Genomic DNA, 23,012 nt, shown 5'->3' with positions numbered 1-23,012 from the left:
TCTACTTTACTGTCTATGGCACGGTGGCATTTATAGGCATAGCCTATCTGTAATGCATTATATTTAAGGAGAAATAAATTAAAAAAAACGTATAAGGCAATAAATTAAATGAAAAAATACTTGAGTATTTTTTGTAATCGCTTGGGAAATGTGTGTGTGTGTGTGTGTGTGAGTGCGTGTGCGTGTGCGTGTGCGTGTGTGTGTGCGTGTGTGTGTGTGTGTGTGTGTGTGTGTGTGTGTGTGTGTGTGTGTGTGTGTGTGTGTGTGTGTGTGTGTGTGTGTGTGTGTGTGTGTGTGTGTCTCTCTCTAGCATCTTTAGCAGAAGTCATAATTGTATGGAAACTATAGAACATTACAAAACGTTAGAATGATTTCCATTACACGCGTAACCCAAAAAACCTTTTTTGGTGCATAAATTATTGTAAAATATTAGCATATAGGACACGTTTTTACGAAGACAAAATGTTGGACCACATTCTCAAACAAGGGACCACATTCTCAAACAAGGGTTGTGGGTAGTGCAGCAGCATGTTCATATTCACATAATTAATTACGACATTAAATTAAGCGTAAGGTAGCCTATATTTTGATACATGTGTTTTTATATTGGCTACCTACATTGGCTTTTTTTCTGTTCTATCGTATTTTCTATAAGTTAAAAAGGTGTAGTTAGCTAGACAGATAAATGGCCAACCAGCTTTGAGCCCTTTAAATAAAGGCAAGTGTTCCTATTTCATGCTCTCATGTAAGGATTTATTTTTTGTACAACCTAACTGGACGGTATGTCTCATAAGGCCTGCACAATTCAAACATTCAGCATAGGGAGGTTGAGTGAGCTGGGCTGACAAAACGTTCCTGAAGCACTGCACACATCTCATCATGGGAATTAACAACCAGATATTCAGAGTCCTCTAGAATCTTCACATCTCAGAAACTATAGACAATACTCATAATCCAACATGTCAGTGAATATCGAGTCAATATGAGCTAAACAGGGACATCTATTGGCTGAAAGCAGTACTGCAGCTCGGGCCTGGTCAGGTCTGACTGGCCTAAATCCACAACACGTTAAAACATTTTAAAAAACGAGAAACGATTTTAGCAACGATATAATTACAACATATCATCTAAATTGATGCAGTAAAAATATGTGAGACATCTCTACATTGGCAGACAGAGTGATATTTTATTTGATGCAGGAAGTGAAAGGCCTTTTCGAAATGTGTCCACAAAAAAAAAATCTAAATAAATAAAAAATCTAAAACGAAAATAAGTGGAATGTTGGGCGTGTAAAGATAATTATTTATTCGTTATTAAGGCCCCACAATACGTGAATATTAACGAATAATGACCCAGTGGGTCCACGTGATGGTGCAGAAGAACAAACGAAATACAAATGGAAACCTTAGCTCGAAAATGTGATTCTCGTTTAACAAACGACCTGGAAACGTACATTTATTCAACAGTGTGTGATCTAGTTAACATTTTGGTTAACACAATAGGCTATCACCTCTTTCAGAACTGTAAAGTCATATTTAAAATGAATATTAATTAAAGAGATGGTAAATTATGAAAACAAAGCTTCGGAGGTCTTGTTGTGTTTGAGTTTTAGTGTATAGAGTATTTTCTTTACATTGCTCTAGCAGGTGATAGATTTATATTTATTTAAGTAATGGCACAAAATGAAGGACTTTATAAAATGCTCTAAAACAATAAGGGTTTACACAGATTTCAATTACATTTTAAAAAGGGAATTATGTCGTTGTGATTTTAGATCTTTTAAATCATCAATATTATCATAAATACATCTTGTTATTTGAGTTACTGAAAATAAATGCGAATTATTATCCTAATAGGCTGTTATCTGGGTTTCAGTCTTTTAATTCAAATGAAATGTAAGCGAAACAGAAAAAAATCATTTGGGCAGCAACAGACTTAAATGTGCTTAAATGACTTCAGAGGACTGTTATACAAAGAAGGCACGAATACAATGTTCTGTATAAATTACATAATTTTTTTTAAATGTCATTTTCAATGTTTAAGTATTATATTTGAGTCTTTAGAGTCAGTAAAACGAGCAGGCAAATACACGGAGCCAAACGATCAAAGCGAAATTCAGCGCAAATAGGCACTTAGTGAATGAAGCACATTGATGTTCATTAACTTCTGAATTACCTTTATATTTCTGCCCTTTGATTTTCGCTTTTTATTTGTATAAAGCTATAGTGAAATAGTTTTCTCCCCATTTCATTTTTTTAAATAAAGATGTATTTAATAAATGAATGCCCATATATTTATTCAGTAAGCAGGTCTCTCTTATGTTTGGTGTATTTATTGGCATTTTCATCACAGAAATGTAATAAAATGAAAAAATAAAGATATATATTCTTAAGTATTTAACTTCTTAAAATAATTATCATTTGCTGAGAACACTTTCAAGATTTTATTTTCAAGCACATAATCCAGTATAGCCTGTCAGTATTGAAATAAATGAATTGATACTGTCACATTTTACACACACATTCAGAACACTTCAGGCAGAAAAAATCAAATCCTAATTCTCCCAGTTCAAACATGTCTCCATCATAAATTCATTAATTTCTGTCAAACTTGTATGACTGTCATGTGACCATGCGTGACCACACCGAGCCCTTTTGGGTTCACTTGTTAATAACCGGCCAATTCAAGTGGCCACTTCTGGGAATTGTAATGGCCGCTCTTCAAAGAGGCTTGACCTGACACAGGGACATAAAGGAGTCAGAGGTCACACATGAAGACCAACAGGGAGCAAGTGTTTGTCCTTCCCAATGTCATGCCCATCAATTAGCAACTAGCTGCTGATTGTAATACATTATTATTTTTGTTATGAGGCTGTTGTGGTGGTGGAATTACAAAGGATTTTAATCAAATCTAAGAAGTGAACACTAGAAATGGTGTGCTTTTTAGGTCAATTCAACATGTGTATTATTCTGCTATTGACTTTTAACATGTATAAAGGAAATCCTTGTGACAACTAACATTAAAAGCGTATATTTGTCAGTAATACCACTTTGAAATGCATATTGAGAGCAGCAACAGCGGGTGTCTCAAAGTCTCTGAGCTCTCTTAAATCTATTCTGAATTCCTCTGTGGTTTAATGGAGCAACATTATATAGATCTGTTTATATGTTTATAAGAATGTAAAGCCCTATTGGTTTTCTATATTCAAAGAGTGCTGCCTCATCAGACAAAGCAGCATGATGGGAGCATTTTTCATTACAAACAAAAATGCATTCCTTATGCTAGGCAGGGTATAAAATTGGCAACAAATGCATTGTTTGCAAATGATATAATACCTCAATAGTCACTGCAAATCCAATTCCCACAAAAGATAATAGGAGATTGTAAGATTTCACAAGCAGGTGAGTAAGGTAGATCTGTCAGTAAGAAGCACTTAGAGACTCGGCTGACATGACCACACACAGCAGGTCTACTGTAGATTCACGCAGCAGCAGTGATCAATAGGCATAATGCAAAGACTTTCAGGAGAACAGTTACCTATAAGAAATCAAGTAGACCTGGAATTAAACCTCCACACTTGTAAAAAGACATCAAAGGTGCAGCGTGTCTTACACATTCGGGCAGACAGGCTGAAGCCAGAGAAAAACTGTCATGTGAACACCATCATTCCCACAGCAACAAGCCTCACTTTCATGAACAGAAAGCTGATGAAAATGATAAAAATACTATAAAAATATACTAAATGTAGAGTAATTCCAGCATAATTTTCAAACGCAATTATAACTTTGAAATGTGTTAAATAATGTATATTTAAAACAATTCCAAATGAATAAAGCAACTTACATTGCAGCTGCTTCTGATGATCAGAGAGAGAGAGAGAGAGAGAGAGAGATGCTGGTTCATTCTCCGCCATGTGCAAACAGACTGGTCCTCTTACTGCTTTCCTGGTTTAATTGGGAGCAGGCTGAAGGTTATGCTAATGAGCGCTGACATCAGTCTTAACGCCCCCCCCCCCCCCCCCATAAAGGAGAGGAGCAAAGGGCCAAAGTCGCGCCTCTTTTCCCAGGCAATTCCGCCGGTCAAGTTCAAGCGCAGTGCACGATTGTCATTCAAGACACGGTAATGCACAGAGCTCATTCATGGAGGGGGGGGGGGGGGGGGGGGGGGGGGCCTGCAAACACATTTAGCTTAAATCGTGAAGCTCGTAATCAAAGCTTATAATTTAAAGCACAAAAAATGCATGATTGTCAAGAAGCAAGTCCACAAACAAGCTAGGTGTTTTTATTTTAAAATGTATATTAAGACACATTGTGCATTTTAACTGTGGACAGAAAAATGACAATGTAACAGATAACAAGCACTATAAATAAATAAACGATTATAAGCATTCGTACTGCTTTTTACACCCTTTTAACTTTAATCAAAATGTGGTGAAAATGCTCGTTCCTGCGGGAATGATTACTCGTTTTTTTTTATATTGACACTTTGGTACTTTCTGTTATATTTTCCTAGGCATGCAGTGTTACTCTGGGTTGGGAAAACACAAGGAGCTTCTTTTTCTAATGAAGCATGAAGATGATGAGGAGAGTCCAAGCCATTCTTACATTTATTTACATTAAATAAATACATTCAAATAATATTCATATGCATCTATCAAAAAGTAGGGGATATCATAAAAAAAGGAAGTGTTAGAGATTTTTAAGATCAAAGATAAATGAGTTTCTGTAAAGGGGTTGCAGGTCAGTAATAGAAAGATGTCTAATATTGCATTTATTAAGTATTAATAAGCACGTGTGCACATATTTTCACTGGCACAGATAAGAAGAAAATTGTATACAAATAAAGCCTATTGTAATTCTTTAAGCACAAAATGAAACTTGTGTTTGTCTTTGTGTGCATCGCCCATCTGTGCATGCTGGATCATCCATGGAATCCTCTATGCTGCAAACTCTCAGTGAAATAGAATTAGCAGCATGCATTAGGGTAATTACAGCATAAGTGTGCAACGATTCATGTCGTCCAAATCCAGAATCTGTATGAGGACGAGCCAAAGTACCGGCTTAACACACTCAGCAGAGTCAGGCCGAGCTAATTCTCTTCCGTCTGGCTCTGGACCTGGAAAACAGATGAGCCAGATGCAGTGAGTCAAAATGCAGATATGAAGCGTGTGTGCATATCTTCATGTCATCTTTTTAAATCCAGCCATGGTTTAATCTTGGGCCATTACAGGAGGAGGAAGGTCTGTATCTGCACCTGTGACACAACAAAAGATGGCTTTTTACCTCTCAAACTACAGGTGAATAACTCCAAGTTTAAATATTCTTGCTGTGGGATAAATAGGCCTTTCTCACTGGAAACAATGTTAAATGTCACATAACAAAATAAATGCTCGCTCGATCAATTTGGTTGCTTTGGAGGAAGAGTCCTATTGTACATAATGAAATAAGTCATCGTTAGGGCCAGTAGTCTAAATATCTGCTTTTAAAATAAAGACGTATATGAAACTAAGCTACATCTAATTTTGTCTTAAGGTAATAGAACAATGTCTACACTGTGGTTCTTGCCCTTGTCTTAGAGTACAAAGTCAGACTCTAAATTAAAACCAATACGCTATATAAAAGGTTCTTATTTTTACTGTAATCAATAAGTCATGTGATGTATTTGTTTGCCTCGTGACACATGCTGCATGTTTGATTGAAAGGCATGCATTAGTCTGGCAACTTCTTTGCTTTGACTGTTCACAGCAAAGACATTAAGGAGTTGAAGAATGGTGTATTCCCAATACACTTGTTTTCTCTCTTCCTTGAGATATACAGTAAATGTGTGTCTTTGTAATTAACAGTCATGAGACTCACTACTAAATAAATCCCTGTGACAAAGCAGATCTAGCCCTCCATCGTTGGTTCCCACAGCATTCCCCGCTCAATGCAGCATTTAGGAAAAGAAACAAAAAGGAAAAGAGCGGGGAAAATGAAGGGAGACGGTAAGTAAGAAAAAAAACATGGTGGTGGCTGTGGGAGTTTCCTTTGACGGGGCACCATTGCAACATTTGCATATATTCAAATCAGCAGATGAATACCGTGCATGGGGGCAAACAAAGACAAGCCAATGGGAGGGCTGCATCCCTACTGCGGGCTCCGAAACAGCCGCCGGTATCCCAGCAGCACCCTGGGAGAGACACAGGGAAGTGGTGTGGGAACCGAGAGGCCCCCCGAGCTCGGCAGAGAGGGGGGGGAGCCACTTGTAGCCCGTGGTGAATTAGCATTTTATTTGTGTCCATTTTCCTCAGTAATTTCTGCCCCGCCACTTCAGCCACAGATGGCTAACATGGAAGAAGGATTAGCATTGTGTCAAAGATGATGATTATGGAAGTCTTTTTCCACCCAGAGAGAGACATTTCCTCTCACAGTGTGACTGACAGTTTAATGCCAGAGATGTTGGAAGAATGTACAGAATATTTATCGTGTTGTCAAATGTTGATTAGAAAAAGGGTACATGTTAAATGATGTTAGGGCAGTGAATGGAACAACATGCATCTTTAGGTTACACTATCCATATGGAAAGACGTCATAATAATCTCAAATGCTCTGGTTGGTAACATCATACATTTCATCTTCAACAACAGCAAGAGATGGAGAAAGAAGACACTTTTTGATTTAATATGCAAAAATGTGATCGCTCCATTTCCTCAAGTTCAAAATGGCACAGACTAATTGCCTCAGGGTATAGGCTGGATTTGGATAAGCAGGACTCATAAGGATCAAAACACAACACAGAGTTTGATATTGAGCTGAACAACTAATTTCATGTGGTTTATGTTTACAGATGCCTGCCCGTTGGTGCATGCCTGCCCACCTGAGATACTGTTGCTTCATCGCACAAAGCTCCATTTGATCAAATTCGTAGCTCTCACTGAAACGTCATGCTCTTTTGCGCAAATGCACGCGGCAAAGGATCAGACACATCTTCAGCAGAAGGGGTGGCACCAATTAGCAGAAAGTGGGATTTCAATCAACTTCTGCAGACCACCCAAATAACATGAACGCACATGCTAAACACAGATTTGAATGTGGTGAATGGCTTTGGTAAAAGATCTTTTGGAGGGCGTGCGACTGGAAACCCTCCGCACTGTTGGAGGCACAGGGGCCTCCGCTTTACAGAGGATGAGCTGACATTATAATGCATGTACAGACCAGCGTGTGTGTGTGTGTGTGTGGACAATCATTCTCATCCAGAGTCACCAAGCACACCACAGAGGATGCATCAGTGCACCAAGAGCTGTTGTCCTTTTACCATAATATTCCCAAAACACCTCATGGTTGTAATAATCTGTGGTTTAGAGGTCATATGACATAATAAAACAAACACATTGCAAAGATATAAACATGCCTGCAGGCTTGATAGTAACAATGTTAGTATTATGGGGTTGTTTCCTTAATTGTATTCATCAAAATGGAAAATGTATACTTTAATTCTTTAAATTACATCAACTCCCTCCTGCTCTCGCCCCCTCCCTGGTAACTGTGTGTTTAATGCCAAAGCAGAGAGTAAGAGAAGCATATCTGAGACTTTAAGCTTCACTATTTGCATACTGTTTGTTTTCATCCAATTAAATGTTAAGATGCATGATGGTGCAAGCATCAAACATGGAGATTATCAGTAGGAGGATCTCACAGAGGTGATCTATAGGCAGGAAAAACTCACTAGAGACTGAATTTGTATACGAAGGATATTTGAATTTGTCTTGCTCAATGTGAATAATTGCATTAATACTAAATCTGAAAGGGCAGCATTTGAAATTATATTTATTAGTTTGGAATTCAATTTCAAAACCTAAATGTTTATAGTATGACATTGAATTCATTTGCTCTGAAAATGTATTTGATCCTTGCTGAAAAGTCAACTCCCCATACATTTTATACTACCACATTCAGATCATGCAATTACATTTAAGCAAAGGACACAACCAGATGTGTTCTTATTTTTGTCACTTTGTATATAATCTGGTGTACAAACTCCAATGCAGTGCAAACTGAATTTGAATTGTACGAACTTTAAGTATTGAGAGGGTTGAATTTTTCAGCGAGGATCAAACACACTTTAATTTAGAGGCCTTGGTGATTTTAGTATACAGTGATCCTAAATACATAAGTAATGTTGTTCTAGATCAGGGGTTCTCAACCTTTTTTGGGCCAGCGCCCCCCTGTCCATTATCCAGGTCTCTTACCGCCCCCCATCAAAAAAAGTAGACTTATTTTTTTCCCTGACTATTAATGTTGACTAATATTCTGTGTTATATCATTTAAAAAGGATGTCACTGAATGCCAAATAATAGATTTGATTTAACTGGGCAGTTGGAATATCATTATCATTAGTTTACCAGAGAGCAGAAAAGCCATGTGAATGTGAATAAAAATGTTATTTATGAGTGTTAAACAAACTCAGACAAGAGCAGAGAATACAAACAGACTGCTACAGAACAGCAGCAATTTCACACATGTCCAGTGCAGAACAAACAGTAGGCTACAAAAGTGTACATTAGGCCTACAGAACTAACAGGTCGGAAAGGTGTTGCATTTCGCCAAATTGCGGGGGGGGGGAAGTTTAGTGTGAGCCCTGCGCTTGGTGGTTCTCCGCCAGTTTCTTCACTGCGGGTTGCAGAGAACTTAGTTTCAGTCGCAGTGCACCTGAGGCCGTCAAGTTCAAGCGATTGCGGTACTTGGACTGCATGTGGAGGACCTGGCTGAATCCCTGCTCCACGAGGTATGTGGTTGGGAAAGCCAGAAGAAGCAGCCTCGCTTTTTCCCAGAGAGCCGGGTAACGCTGAGAGTATTTGACCCACATGTTGCCCCACCCAGAGGTGCGGAAAATAGCCTGGGCCTCATCGTCACTCTGGATGTCGATGAGATGCTCCTGTATTGCTGGCTCGCATTCCGCCACGTCCGCCTGAAAGGGCTGCACCAGCCAGGTGGGAGCATCGAGGTCCAAAAGATCTCTGAAGCGGATCTTCAAGTCAGCATTCACCATCCTCAGGTGGTCTGTGTAAATGAGGAGGCGCTCATCGGTAAGAGCCTCAGACACCTGCAATGAGTATAACCAGGAAATTGTTATCGGTGCAGAATGTTACCATCCGATTTTAAACTGGTTATTTTATTGCTAATTAGTTTACTAATCGATTACATTACATTACATTGCATTTAGCTGACGCTTTTATCCAAAGCGACTTACAATAAGTGCATTCGACCAGGAAGATACAACCTTTAAGAAAACAGAATCATATAAGTACATCAGGTTTCATAGAGCCAAACATTTCAAGTGCTACTCAACTGGCATTTAGAAAGCCAGCCCTTTATTAGTATATAAGTGCTTTGTTAGTAATTCTATCGCTCGAAGTGGAGTCTAAAGAGATGAGTTTTCAGTTTGCGTCGGAAGATGTGTAAGCTATCTGCTGTCCTGATTACAATGGGGAGCTCATTCCACCATTTTGGAGCCAGGATAGCAAACCCACGTGTTTTTGCTGACGGGAACTTGGGTCCCCCTCGCAGTGCGGGTGCAGCGAGCTGTTTGGCTGATGCAGAGCGGAGTGCACGTGCTGGGGTGTACGGTTTAACCATGTCCTGGATGTAGGAAGGGCCAGATCCATTTGCAGCATGGTACGCAAGTACCAGTGTCTTGAAGTGGATTCTAGCAGTTACTGGAAGCCAGTGAAGGGAGCGGAGGAGCGGTGTGGTGTGGGAGAATTTGGGAAGGTTGAAGACCAGACGAGCCGCTGCATTCTGGATGAGCTGCAGAGGTCGGATGGCACATGCAGGTAGACCAGCCAGGAGGGAGTTGCAGTAGTCTAGGCGTGAGATGACGAGAGCCTGGACCAGAATCTGCGCTGATGTCTGGGTCAGCTGGGGACGTATCCTCCTGATGTTGTAAAGCGTGTATCTGCAGCAGCGGGTTGTAGCAGCGATGTTTGCAGTGAAGGACAGTTTGTTATCTAGGACCACCAATTGATGTTTCTTTATTCTCATAATACATTCAGAACATAAGTTATTTATACTAACCAGGAACACAAATATAGTGTTGCATAGAGTAGCCTACATTTATTACATGTATTATTTATTATTATCATTATTTAGTAGCCTAGGCTAGATCACCTTGGTCAACAGCGGGAAATGAGCAAACTGCCTCCTGCCTATGCTCTGCCAGTATAGATCCAGCCTGGAGGTGAGACTGTGGATGACCGCCTTGCTCTGGATCAGAGTAACTCCTTTTCCTTGGAGCTTCAGCGTGACTTCATTCATTTTGCCAAAGAAGTCTGCGAGGTACATGATGTCGCAGCGGGATGACACCTGTTCCCCGAGAGCTGCATCCACCTCCTCCAGGAACTCCACGATGCTGTCAAACAGCTCACAAAAACGAGCAAGGCAGTTTCCTTTTGAGAGCCAGCGGACATTAGTGTGGAGAAGAAGACGCTCAAAGGTCTCATCATTTTCCTGACACAGCTGTCGGAACAATCTGTTATTCAGGGCGTGGGCTTTTATTTTGTTTATTGCCTTTACTGCAACATTGAGAGACTCGTGGAGAGGTGAACTTTTAGATTTGGCCACAAGGTTGTGGCGGTGCAAGACACAGTGGACTGTGAGGACATGCGGGACCTGCTCCTTCAGCAGAGTGGTGAAGCCACGGTACCTGCCAACCATGGAAGGGGCACCGTCAGTAGCACATGCGAGGATGTTGTTGATCGGGATTGACTTCTCCTGTAGATAAGCATCCAGTGCATTAAAAATGGTCTGGCCCTTGGTGTCTGTGACCAGATATTTGAAAAATAAAAATTCCTCAGCCATCTCCTGACTGTTGGAGGTGCTATAGCGGACATAGGCCATCAACAGAACATTGTTGTCAGAAGTGGTTGTCTCATCCAGCTGAAGGCTGAATGGAGTTTCCCGCAGGATGGCACACAGCTGCTCCTCTGTATCAGCGCCCATTTCATAAATCCTGCATGCTACGGTGTCATTACTGAGTGGGATGGATTTCAGCACCTGTGTGGGATCACGCTCCATCACAGTAGATATGACCTCTTTGATGGCAGGGAGTACCAACTTCTCTCCGATTGTGAACGGCTGCCCACATTTGGCTATTAGCAAGGAGATGTTATATGACGCTATTAGCACGCTGTGAGTCTGGGTGGTCTTCCTAGCGAAGAGACTGCTGATGGTGCTCCTACCATGTTTCTCTTTGAGGGCCTGGAAGAACGGACGCTCCTTATCTGCCTTATCCGGGTGGATCTTGGTAAGGTGCTCCTTTAAACGTGAGGGTTTCATTCCCTCATTGGAAAATACATGTTCGCAAAGTAAACACATTGGGAGTTGTACATTGGTAGGAGACGGTATGAAGCCATAGCTAAGATATTCAATAGAGTACTGTCTGCATTTTATCTTTTTCGCGGCCATTTTGCTGATGTGATATGATTTTTGTTGTTTTATGATGCTAATATTTAGGGGGGGGGGGGGGGTAGTGTCACGATATGGCGGCAAACGCTAGAGGGCTAGCTGGTGACATGACAAGACATCGTGCCGGGAGCGGACCGGAAGTCGTTGTAATTTTGAACAAACAGAGCTCTGTGTGGAGCAGCCTGGCTAGCCAGCTCTTCCATGTCGTAGCAGACATAGAAACGGGTATTATTTTCATAAACTGACCACTTAGTTCGAATCTGTTAGTGGAATTTGTCATATCAAAACATATCAAAATTTAACAAAGTGACACAGATTATTAACAGTCGCGATCCCAAAATTACAACGACTTCCGGTCCGCTCCCGGCTGCTTTTTGTAGGGTACGTTTGTAAATTTGCTCAGAGCGCTCCGAGCGTCCCCGTTCCACAGTCCAGAGCGCTGCGCTCTGAGCGCTCACAGCTGTGTGCTCTGGCGGAACAGACGCGTTGTCCGAGCGGACTGACCGTTCGTGCATTTACGAACGTACCCGTAATAACACTGCTGACAGCTGACCAATCGCAAGCAGAGTTGTGGTTTCCTATAGCAACAAAAGATGCTGACAGCTGCTTTTTGTACAGGAAAAGACGCTGTGGCCAGCGTTTTTCATGACAAAAAGACATTATGCGTGAACGCCCCCCAAGAACACCTCAACGCCCCCCTTTCAAAAATATTGCTTCCAGCGCCCCCCGATGTTCTCTGAACGCCCCCTGGGGGGCGGTACCGCCCCCGTTGAGAACCAGTGTTCTAGATGAAACAAGCCAATTAAATGTACATACAGAAAAGGACTATCATTCTTTATTGGACATTTTAACATTCATTCAGACCTGGGAGAAAAGGTAGCATTCATTATTTAATATTCAATAAGATGACTTGTTTTAATTTATACTGTAAACTCTATTAGCATAACAGCTAGGCCATTTGAATTATTTATTGGTTAGAGGCCTACAACTCAGTTTTTCCCCAAAGCCCCCTACTGGGTAAATCCAGCCCTGAATGCATGCTAGACATCTAACAACATGACAAATACACAGAAGTGTGGAAAACCAAAGACTAACAAGTCGTAACTTGTGTACATGTCATCCATTGTATTGTATTGTATTGTATCGGTATCAAGGCCAGTATTAACTTCCCTGAGGCCTCTCCCTATTTGTGATTCCAGTTCAAAAAAAGTATCAGATTTGAGTTAATGTCCCATTTTTAGGGAGTTATAATCACGTTTGAAAATGTGCCCAAATTATCATAGCAATGTCCAGACATGAAGCAGAAATGTTTGTAGGGGATTTGTAAAACGATAAACACTCACCTGTTTGACCTGCATCACCTTGAAATCACGTCAATGGAAAACAGGGCAAAAGTATTTACTTCCGGGTTAAACCACCTTAAAGGTGATTTTTCTTTTTTTGGAGGGTGAGGGCATGACCCGCCCTCCTCTGCTTCTGGTTGGCTGGCTGAACAATTGGCACAGGTAAAATGTACCATGGACGCTATTCTTTACATTTGATTATCACTCGTTACAATAATATGATAAATGTAGATGTATAATGGGTTCTTCCTAAAAAATATATATAGGCATACAACGTATCCCGAGTGTATCTGTGTTCAGAAACGTCCATTGAAATGGCGAGAAAAGTAAATGTGCAGAATTATCTGCAACCTGTTGTTATGGGTGAAACAAGCAGTATTGCACATTATTTTCAAGTCAACTGATTTTGGCAATAGCTTTGAAACGTAGCATGAAATCAATTGGAGGTCCTTCTAGGTACATATTGTATCTTTCCATTGATTCTCTATGTGAATAAGGCATAACTCAATTTTAAAAAGTCCCTAATAACCGCAAAGGTCAACTAAATGGTTGGCACACAGTCTCACAGTTGCACAAAAGTAATTTAAAAGTAGTTTAATTTCCATTTCTGAGAGGAAGCAGCATAGATTATTATGCGTCAGTTGAAGCTACTGTTGTGCTGTTATAAGTCTTCCGATTTACGAAGCTATGGGGAAGTACCTGAAGGCACCGCGCGACTCCACTACTACATCCGGGACATTCAGCTTTTCACATGTCAGTTGGATCAGCTGTCAAGACTTTCCTGCATGTGAAGAAGCTTCGGCAGCTATTCTGATTTACAACACCTATTTCTTTCGACAGAAGAGATGGTAAGTTACCCCCATTCCAGTAAATCCACAAGGATCAAGTTAGTGTTAATAACCTGCTGTAAAATTAGCCAGCGAACTGTTTATGTTTCTATTTCTTACAATGAGAGCTAGTATGCTAATGCTAGCTAGCTAACGTTTGCAGCAGCAATGACAGGTGGTGAAGTTTAGCTAAATTTAGCTCGATAGCCATTTGCTAACTTTCATTCATTTTGCAGGAGCTTTCAGCACATTCTTTACGGTTGTTAAACGTGGTTACATATGGTTATTGTTATCTTTGTAGCATAGTATGTGACTAAGCTTCTTCTACAGGCTTTAACTCGAACTGTTTCTATGTCCAAAGATGGGAGTTTGAAAGTTGGTTCTCCTAATTAAACATGTGTGTTTCCTCTGACAGGCGCTGATGGGAATTCAGCTGGTGGTCAGCTTGCTGGCTGCCTGCATTATGCAAAGGATGGCTCCACATTACTCCTTTGCACGCTGGCTACTCTGCAATGGCAGGTATAATTACCCTTACGATCAGGTTATACACTATACAGTACATATCATTGGATGGGCACTATACAAACACATGCCTGTTTTTCCTTTCAGTCTGTACCGGTTCAAACACCCGTCGGAAGGAGAGCTGTGTGCCCTGGCCGGAAAGCAGATGCCCAAACCGACCAGGAAAGACAGGTGGGAGTTGGGGGAGGGTCTGGTAATGTAGGAAGGACTAACAAACAAGTAAAGCTGCCTAGAAACAAACAACTAATAAGTAGATATCTGCCTTCTCTGACAAAAGCTACAGAGTTTTACCTTTTGTTGTAAATGGTGTGCTTTACTTTAAAAAACAAACACATGTTTTACTTTAAGACTCAAAAAAGACAGCTATTTTTTGTTTGTATTTTTTTAACATAGTCATGTGTCTTTGTTTGATGACTAGGAGACAAAATGGGGAGAGCAAGCCTCTCACTGTGCCCAAAGACATCGACCTTCATCTGGAGAAAGCTCCAATCAACGCTCTTGACGCTCTTGGTAAACTAAACACTCCTTTGTCTTTATCACCGTGACATTGAGCAAGTACAAACGCTGCCACAGCTCAGCTTTTACTCGCTATGCATTTACATTTCAATGTTTTTCTCTCTGCATCATAAAATGTATGGATCATAGTTCAAACTGACTGGTTTAGCACAAAATAATGACTCGGTCTACATCTTTTTTTGCCTTGTTTCTACTTTCAGTGCTGCGGTTTTTCCTGGAGTACCAGTGGCTGGTAGACTTTGCGGTCTATACAGCAGGCGTCTTCATGTTCACTGAGTGTTACTACAGTTCTGTGGATGCCAGCACAGAAGTCAACATCGGAGCCATCTGGTGTGTCCTGACTGTTCTCTTCAGTCTGTATCCTTCAACTGTAAAGTGACTCATCATGACAGATTAATATGTATGTGTCAATAAGGTTTGCTATTACAACAAATTGGAGAGCATGCACCTTTTGCACAGCTATAGAAGCCTGCCGTTGTCAGCTGATTTGCTGTAGCTTGCCGATCAGTCTCACATTTATTTCTTTGCTGTTCAAATTTTGGATGTGTCGCTTGGCGGTTTTTACGCCGCACACAGAACATGCATGTTTCACACACAGTACAGCCACACACACACTTATTGTAGAAGTGTTTCAGCATGAGTAAAGAGGACATAACACCTGCAATTTGTAATACAAGTACATTCCAAATGAGCATAGGAGTACAACCCTTAAAAATAAACAACAAGCCCTGATATAGTGTTGAAGTTTTGAAAATATGTATGTTTTTTTATTTCATATGTTTTTATTATGAACATTCACCTGCATTTTTATTGGGCTTAAAAGAAAAGAAAATATAAACATTTTTAAATATGCTTTCAGTTATTATTTAAAAATATATATTTGACCTGACCAAGAAAATCGTAATCACTGCATCTCCATAAAACGGAAATATCTCATTCTACAGCTGCAACCTCTCGCTTTATATATGAAAATGTAACAGACTTAGTAAAGTGTCAAAACACAATTCCAATTTCTCATCATGATTTATGCTAAGAAAAATACATTTGATTAAAAATGTAAAGATAAGTTGACATTGTAGTCTTGAACTGGATGAATGTTGCTTTTCCTCTGGTTGTTTTTAAACTTAACTCAAACCTTCAGAAAGACTCTTAAAACTCTGATGAGTCACTACTTCAGCTCTGAGGAGGGCGGCGAGCGCTCGGTGTGTCTGGCCTTCGGCTTCCTGTCTCTGCTGGTGGCCATGCTGGTGCTGGTGGTCAGGGAGGACTACCTGGAGTTCGGCCTGGAGTCGGCCTTCTCCAGCCTCTTCGACAACTTGGAAGTGTTCGCCAGACAGCAGGGCTACGCTGAGTGGTCGTAAGTATCTGTTCCAGGAATTTGTGTTGATTTATTATTGCTTGACATTGTAACGTGCATCAAGAGACACCTCATTGATTAAAGGTCCCCTAATATATGTTTTTCATCAATATATTGCAGGTCTCAGATATATACAAAACATGTCTCTGAAGTGCTTGGCTCCAAATACCAAACGGATCATGGATTGTAGCATCCCATAATCCCCTCTGTTTCAGCCCTGTTTCAAAAGTGCTGATTCTCTGTCTGTTACTTTAGATGAAAATAAGGAGCCCCTCCCCACGCCCCTCTGAGAGATATTTGGTTACAAAGAACACAATGGTGCTCTAGGAGGAGATTCAGGTGATAAGGTTGGGGGGGGTTACCTTGGTTGGTGATTGGCTAATGGTTACACAAGCCAAACAATCGTTATGACATCATAAAGTGGCCAAAATCTGATCAGCTCATTTTCAGGCAGGTTTTTATATAAATGGAAAAGAGAGAGAATCTTTTTTCCTGAAACTTTCAGGGGACACATGTTTATGTATAAAAGACATGAAAAAGTGGATTTTGCACAATAGGTGACCTTTATGTATTATTATTATTATGCATGAGGCAATAACAGACTTTACTTGAGAAATATCTGACGCCTAACGTTTGGTTGTTATTTTCAGAATCCCAGTGACCAAGCTGTCAGTGAAGCTGGGTCTGGCCGCTCTCTGTGCGTACATCGGTGCTCTGCTCGCCTTCCCCGGACTGCGCATGGCTCAGACTCATCTCGATGCTGTTCAGATGAACACAGGGCGGCCACACATCCAGTAAGAACTGAAGTAGTAAAGGTGGGGTTGGTAATTTTGGAGAAACCAGCTCGAGTGCGCTAGAATTTGAAAATACACAGCCAGAAAAAATCTGCCACTTCCTTACAGAGCCCCTCCTCCAACACACACGAACGCGCACATGACCAATGAGGGCACGAGTTAAGTTTGTGCGCAGATGGAAGGCTGACAGGCAGGTAGGCCATCCAGTTATTTTAGCCGGGCCGGCTCAGATGATTGGTCGTAATTTTTACAGTACCACGGCTTCCACAGATTACATTTTTTAATGAATTTTTTGTCAAAGCACTTCAGATATTCATTGCTATCGGGCTGTTAAGAGCATTCCATGGAATATAACAAAAAGTGTATCTCGAGCCAGTTTCTCAAACTTACCTACCCCACCTTTAAGAATGGCAACAAGCAATGTACTCCATGTCTTATCAAATACATCAGCTCTCTTACATGTCTATAATGTTTCCTGCAGGATTCTGCTGCACATGAGTTTCCTGTCTCCAGTCATTGTGATGATTCTCTGGGTGAAGCCCATTGCAAGGGACTTCCTGGCCAATGCACCTCTGGGGAAGACCACTATCACAATGTGAGGGCACATGCATATCTGCTATATATCCACTAATCTCTCATAAAAACAAAGGACACTAATGTAAGTTGTCCTCCATATGGCTCATTTGCAGAGTTTCCAGTGAAGCTTTCGACAGCCTGCGCCTGTGGATCATCGTGGTGCTGTGTCTGCTGCGGCTGGCAATGACTCGCTACCACATGCAGGCCTACCTCAATCTGGCTCAGAAGTGGGTGGAGCAGATGAAGAAGGAGGCGGGACGTATCGCTGCGATTGACATTCAGAGGAAGGTCAGATATTCAGACAATGAAGGGTTGAAACTTTTAAATTCAGAAGTTTTGACATGGAGAAAGAAAAGAGTAACTGAATGTGAAGAGTAAACGGAGAATACATGTGTTGTTTTCCAGGTCACTCGTATCTTTTGCTACCTGACTGTGATCACTCTTCAGTATCTGGTTCCTGTTTTTCTCATCCTCTTCTCCACACTTGCTCTTAAATCACTAGGTAAGTAAAAATAACCCCACCACCAAAACTACCGCTACATTGAAGAAGAAAAAGAAGAAGAAGAAGAAGAAGAAGCCACACTTGATCTTATTGTTATGCACTTTTCCCAGAGATTCAAGTGGATATTTATGGTAATGATTTGCTCTCGTCTGGAGAGTTAGATGGGACAATCAATACCAATCTAAAAAATGTTTGGCGGATTAGGGTTAAGCAATTTACGGACAAAGTATCCCCCAGAACACAACCCCCCTGTATTTACACGCTAGCTTTAGAAAGATTAAACAAGATTTAGCTAATGTTAATTAGTGAGTTTGAGATGCTTGTATATTTTGTAACCTACTCACTGAGCAAGAGCAGCTGTTAACAACCTGAATATCTAACTAGCTGCTGGCTGTGGTCATCTATTTTTAGAACAGATATGAGAGTGGTAAAGCATATTTCCCAACATGAAGAACTATTTATATAATAATATTGAGACATTTGCATCTGCAGTGGAGTTTAAATATTAAAAACATCCACCGTCTGTATTGACTGATCTCTACCGGTCTCTTAGGGGACTTCTCGTGGAAGGCCGATGCAGATCAGACCCCCGGGGTGACGCCAGCGCTCATAATACCCATAGCTGCGCCCGTGCTGCCCGGTGGTTTCGATGAAGATGAAGAGGGGATGGACGACATGGAGGAGGACGTCCAGGCCACAGTTGCCCACCTGACAGAGGCCTTCATGGCGCTGCGCTCCGTCCTCACTCCACTTTTCTTCCGAGGTTTCTTCGCCTTCCTGACGTGGTGGGTGGCGGCCTGCCAGGTCATCAGCTCTCTGTTCGGCATCTACTTCCACCAGTACCTGATGCAGAACTAACTGAGGGAGACGGAGTGCCATAGCTCTGCAGTCACAGCCCTGTCTGCAGGTATCCTGTGCAACGGCATACCAAAAGCTATGGGGACATTAGTTTAATAAACACAACCACAGATAGAAAAAGCACCTTGTCTGGGCTGTAACCGAAGTTTGATTGAGGAGAAGGTTGATGAACACTGTCTGTTGCCAAAGTGGCTACCTGGTTGCCCTTATGGCTTTTTGTCACCAGCAGGGTACTGGTATTATAACACAAATGTACAGAGAGCACTGGGGTCTGCATCACAAAGCAAGTTAAGCTTAGTGTGGCTGTCCCTGGGTTACCTAGCTTCACTGAGTTTACCATCAACAATCATTAATAACCAGAATCATAAAGCTTGTTATCATCTGGCTCTGGTAGCTCTGTGTTTATTGATCCAGCTGCAGATGTGTTCATGGGAAAGAGAGTTTTTAATTACATGAAACATCAAAAGAACCATGGGGAGAATTACTTGGAGACACAGACACCCACAGGGAAATTAGAAGTGTTAGTTTGTTTATTTCTATGGATACTCATTAGTTACTGCATAGCAACAGAAGACATCTTAACGAAGATATTTTTGAAAAGGGATATATTCAGTAAAATCGCACAAGTAGAATAGGATAAGAAGTTAGGAAGATACTTTTAAACATGGCTATGAATAAGTGTAAGAATTAGGCTTTTTAAAATATTTCTGGCTTTTTCAACAGCTGTATAGAAAAGTGAAGTGTTCTTGCTTTTGTTCCTTATACTGCAAAACACTAATCTTGCTTTATGATACAGACCCCTGCCCGATAACCCTCTATCATATTCAAGCGAAACGTTTTTCTGCAAGTTTTCAGATGTGTCCATGCCAGTGTTACCTGACTTGTTCTTCAAACAACACTAAATGCTGCATTTAATGTTTTAATTGGTACCAGGGCAAGTCATAGTACTTAATCCCTGTGTAAATCAGACTTTATTTTTGTGAGGGACGATTTGTCCCCCAAAGGAACCGATTTAAGAGTGCTAAATGTTTTTTTTAAATCTCTTCTTTGCTGTTTGATTGCAAATACCTAGTAAAGCTTCTGATCCATCCTATTAAATGAAACGCAGCTAAACGTAAATCCAAACTGTGGCTGTGAATCGGCCAAAAACTGAAGAGCTGTTGCTTTTATCTAAAAAGTTTCTTCAGTATCCTAAGTGCCTGGGAGTTTAGGGATTTTAAATCAATTAAAAAAATCTCCTGTCTCCTTGATCTTAAGTATTTAGAATAAGTCGCAACTCATTTCTGTTTTTCCCATTCATTTCAAACCACTACACAATGGCAACATTTTAGTTGCAGTGTCTTAATCAGATGCATTCATTTTAGGTTTATTGTTCTTTTTTATTGCCAATCCATGTAATGTAGCTTACTTTAAACCAGTTTTGCATCAGTGGCTTTTATTTATTTATTTATAATACATTGCCTCACAAAACATTTTGTGTTTTTTTTTGTTTTTTTAGAAATGATACAGATGATTTAAATCTGTTAACTCATGTATTCTGTTTGTGGCAATTTCTCATTTTTGATTGTGTGTTTTTTCTAGTTAGTATATTTGAATGGAACGCTCTGAAATCAATATACTGTGAACTTCATATGGAAATGTTGCTTTTTTGAGATTTTCTGAATGCATGGTGTGCAAACTTTTGGCTGTTTTGTTAGTATGGCTCAATAAAAATCATTTATTATTTTCAGTCACATGTCAGTTTGATACTCCCACTTAATTCTGCCTTCCCTCGAGGAGCGTGGGAGATACTGCGGATAAAACCTTTTCCTTTTTAGAAGTCGGTGCGGCAATTGACAAAAGCCATCGTGCATGTCAATGGAGTGTCTCGCTGCTGAGAAGGGTCCTGACCTCTGACCCCCACCTTCCAGAGAAGATCATTCTTTAATCACTGATAATTACTATGAACCTGATGCCCCTCAACCGTCTGGGAAGAAATATTAGTCTTGGATGCTCAACTTGGCCACAAGAACCAGTACTTTTCGGGAAATCTTCCTAATCCTCTCCATTCTCCATCCCAACATTCAAACTAGATTTATAAGCTTTATGACATTATCAAAACATTCAGATTTACATGACAGTCGTGAAACATCAGTGGAGGAATGTGACCTTTCTTTGGAGCGAGGCTGGAGACGCTCTTTGTCTGAAAGCTGACGTGATTTATTGGTGATATCATTTGACTTCCACGTCCAATCTGAAGCCACAAAGGTTCTCCACTTCAGAGAGGGACGGCCACTTCACTGTCTTCAGGACTGACTGCTTAACTGGAGGATATGTAACAAACACAAGACAAGTCAAGATATTTGAGAGGTACGAGTATCCGGCACCCTTTATATTAGCATGGCTGTTTAAGTTTTAGCATTGATGTTGTGCATCAATTGTACTTGCATAAAAGAACATTTCCGGGGTAAAAAGGTCCGTTACTGTTAGATATCATGATTGAATTGATTTATTTAAAACAAGGGACAGTGTACATTAATCAACATATTAAAAACATGTAAAAGTACTAGAATTAGCCAAAAGGCTAGTTTTCATCGATAGTCCCTTTGCCAGATGGTGATAGACATCCTAAAAGCAAAAATAAAAAATACCACAACATTGTTATACCATTGTACATATTTACAATAGATGACATCACTGAATACAGATAAAAGCAAGTCATGATAATAAATAAATAAATAAAACATTTACAATACGCACTCATACACACACCTACACCCACACATCAGTGCTGACACTGTTGGTTTGCAATGAGCCACTTTTTAATACTGTGCTTGAATGTGTAGTAGGATGAGGATTCTCTTATTGGCTGTGGTATTGAATTCCATTGATGGGATGCGTGGAATGAAAAGACAGCCTGGCTGAATGCGCTTTTCCTAAATGGGATGGTGCAGTCTCCCCTAGCCGCACCTCTTGTAGCCCTGGTTGAGGTGGACTTTAGGCTGATGAGGCCAGCCAGAGGAGGAGGGGTGGTGGTAGAATAGAAGTACTTGGAGTTGTTACTTGCATATAAGTAGTAATACTCATTGTACAAATGTTATGTGAAAGTGACAAGTGAAAGTCCTGCATACAAAATGTTACTTAAGAAAAAGAACAAAGGCCTTGGCATCAAAATATAACTAAAGTACTCAAATTGAAAGTACTTGTTAAGCACAATGGCCCTTTTCAGAATCATATATTTTAAATAACTGAATTTAGATTTTGTATTAACCAATGAGCATCACAGCTTGTAAAGGGATGCTCATTTTAATTACTTTACTGCTGCTAGATATCTTGACCTATACAGTACATAGGTTTCAGTTTTTATTTATTAGACGATATATTTTGTTTTAGAAAATAATCTGATGCTGAAAAGCAATTTATTGAAGGTGTCAGAAAAATGTAGTTGAGTAAAAAGTTCAATATTTGCTTCCAAAATGTACTCGAGTAAAAGTATAAAGTATATGATCACTGAAGTACTACCAACAGATAGTAAACTTGAGTAAATTCTTCACTCATGTAATTCCTTACATTAAACCCCGTTGAGGAGTACAGTTTGAGATTAGCATTGGGATCTTCTGCATCATTGGTATTTACTTTTCCTTAACATCCAAAAAAGGAAACATTTTTCTTATTTATTTGTAATGTTAACGACTAGTTTGAGTAAGTCATACTTAAAGGATGCTTGCACATCAGTGGAGTGTGTGTGTGTGTGTGTGTGTGTGTGTGTGTGTGTGTGTGTGTGTGTGTGTGTGTGTGTGTGTGTGTGTGTGTGTGTGTGTGTGTGTGTGTGTGTGTGTGTGTGTGTGTGTGTGTGTGTGTGTGTGTGTGCGTGTGTTTGTGTGTTTGAGTTGTGCTGCCTGATGTACTGAGAGGTGACAAGATTGACATATCTATGTAATCACATTAATTATGTGCATCTGTGCTGCAGGCCTCAGGCCCCCGCAGTCTGAGGACTGCAGCGGGCCAAGTCAGGCAGCCATAACTGTGGTTGCTATAGAAACCGGGATTTGTGTGCCTTGTGTGTGTGTGTGAGGGACACAGACATGCCCTACAGACCGGGCCAGCCTGGTCTCAGGGGAGCAGACCAGACATGACCCCAGTGAGAGCCTCTATCATTTGGGAGACACGGAGGAGGCTCCTCTCTGCTGGTCGCTGAAATGCTCCGTAAGGAAACAGTCTGGCAGGGTGACTGTGAGACATCCAGCTGTGGAAACGAGCCTCTTTGTGCCCAATGTATTTCATTTGAAGACATAAA

The 23,012-nt window shown here is 40.6% G+C and overlaps 2 protein-coding genes and 1 long non-coding RNA gene across 3 annotated transcripts; 1 reads left to right on the top strand and 2 right to left on the bottom strand.

The window, feature by feature from the left end:
* Positions 1-4,265: 4,265 nt before the first annotated feature.
* LOC307014467 lies at positions 4,266-13,338 on the bottom strand. The gene is made up of 2 exons (XR_013801233.1): positions 12,785-13,338; positions 4,266-5,253 (listed from the first exon to the last, which is right to left on the bottom strand). It is a non-coding gene; the product is annotated as an uncharacterized lncRNA (long non-coding RNA).
* Positions 8,401-11,813, bottom strand: LOC307040625 (zinc finger BED domain-containing protein 5-like). Its single transcript, XM_079683639.1, has 2 exons — positions 10,146-11,813; positions 8,401-9,081 (listed from the first exon to the last, which is right to left on the bottom strand). The coding sequence occupies exons 1-2, from the start codon at positions 11,439-11,441 to the stop codon at positions 8,605-8,607; spliced, it is 1,773 nt and encodes a 590-aa protein (XP_079539765.1). The 5' UTR covers positions 11,442-11,813; the 3' UTR covers positions 8,401-8,604.
* Positions 13,339-13,484: 146 nt separating the features above from the next.
* tmem161a (transmembrane protein 161A) lies at positions 13,485-20,465 on the top strand. The gene is made up of 11 exons (XM_079642361.1): positions 13,485-13,632; positions 14,027-14,130; positions 14,221-14,304; positions 14,552-14,643; positions 14,850-15,006; positions 15,791-16,006; positions 16,657-16,800; positions 17,282-17,395; positions 17,490-17,664; positions 17,782-17,878; positions 18,432-20,465. Exons 1-11 carry the CDS (start codon positions 13,630-13,632, stop codon positions 18,734-18,736), a joined length of 1,491 nt encoding a protein of 496 aa, XP_079498487.1. The 5' UTR covers positions 13,485-13,629; the 3' UTR covers positions 18,737-20,465.
* Positions 20,466-23,012: the final 2,547 nt, after the last annotated feature.

Source organism: Notothenia rossii (genome assembly GCF_949606895.1).
Source record: "Notothenia rossii genome assembly, chromosome: 1".
NCBI classification, from domain to species: domain Eukaryota; kingdom Metazoa; phylum Chordata; class Actinopteri; order Perciformes; family Nototheniidae; genus Notothenia; species Notothenia rossii.
The sequence above is the reverse complement of the archived record's forward strand: the minus strand, read 5'-3'. Positions and strand labels throughout refer to the sequence as shown.

What these genes read in the sequence shown, in the direction of transcription:
- LOC307040625 (XM_079683639.1), bottom strand. Translation starts at nt 11,441, where the DNA reads ATGGCCGCGAAAAAGATAAAATGCAGACAGTACTCTATTGAATATCTT. An exon ending in ATTTCCCGCTGTTGACCAAG is followed by an intron (nt 9,082 to 10,145) that starts GTGATCTAGCCT and finishes TACTCATTGCAG; the next exon opens with GTGTCTGAGGCTCTTACCGA.
- tmem161a (XM_079642361.1), top strand. An exon ending in AAACCGACCAGGAAAGACAG is followed by an intron (nt 14,305 to 14,551) that starts GTGGGAGTTGGG and finishes TTTGATGACTAG; the next exon opens with GAGACAAAATGGGGAGAGCA. An exon ending in CAACGCTCTTGACGCTCTTG is followed by an intron (nt 14,644 to 14,849) that starts GTAAACTAAACA and finishes TTCTACTTTCAG; the next exon opens with TGCTGCGGTTTTTCCTGGAG.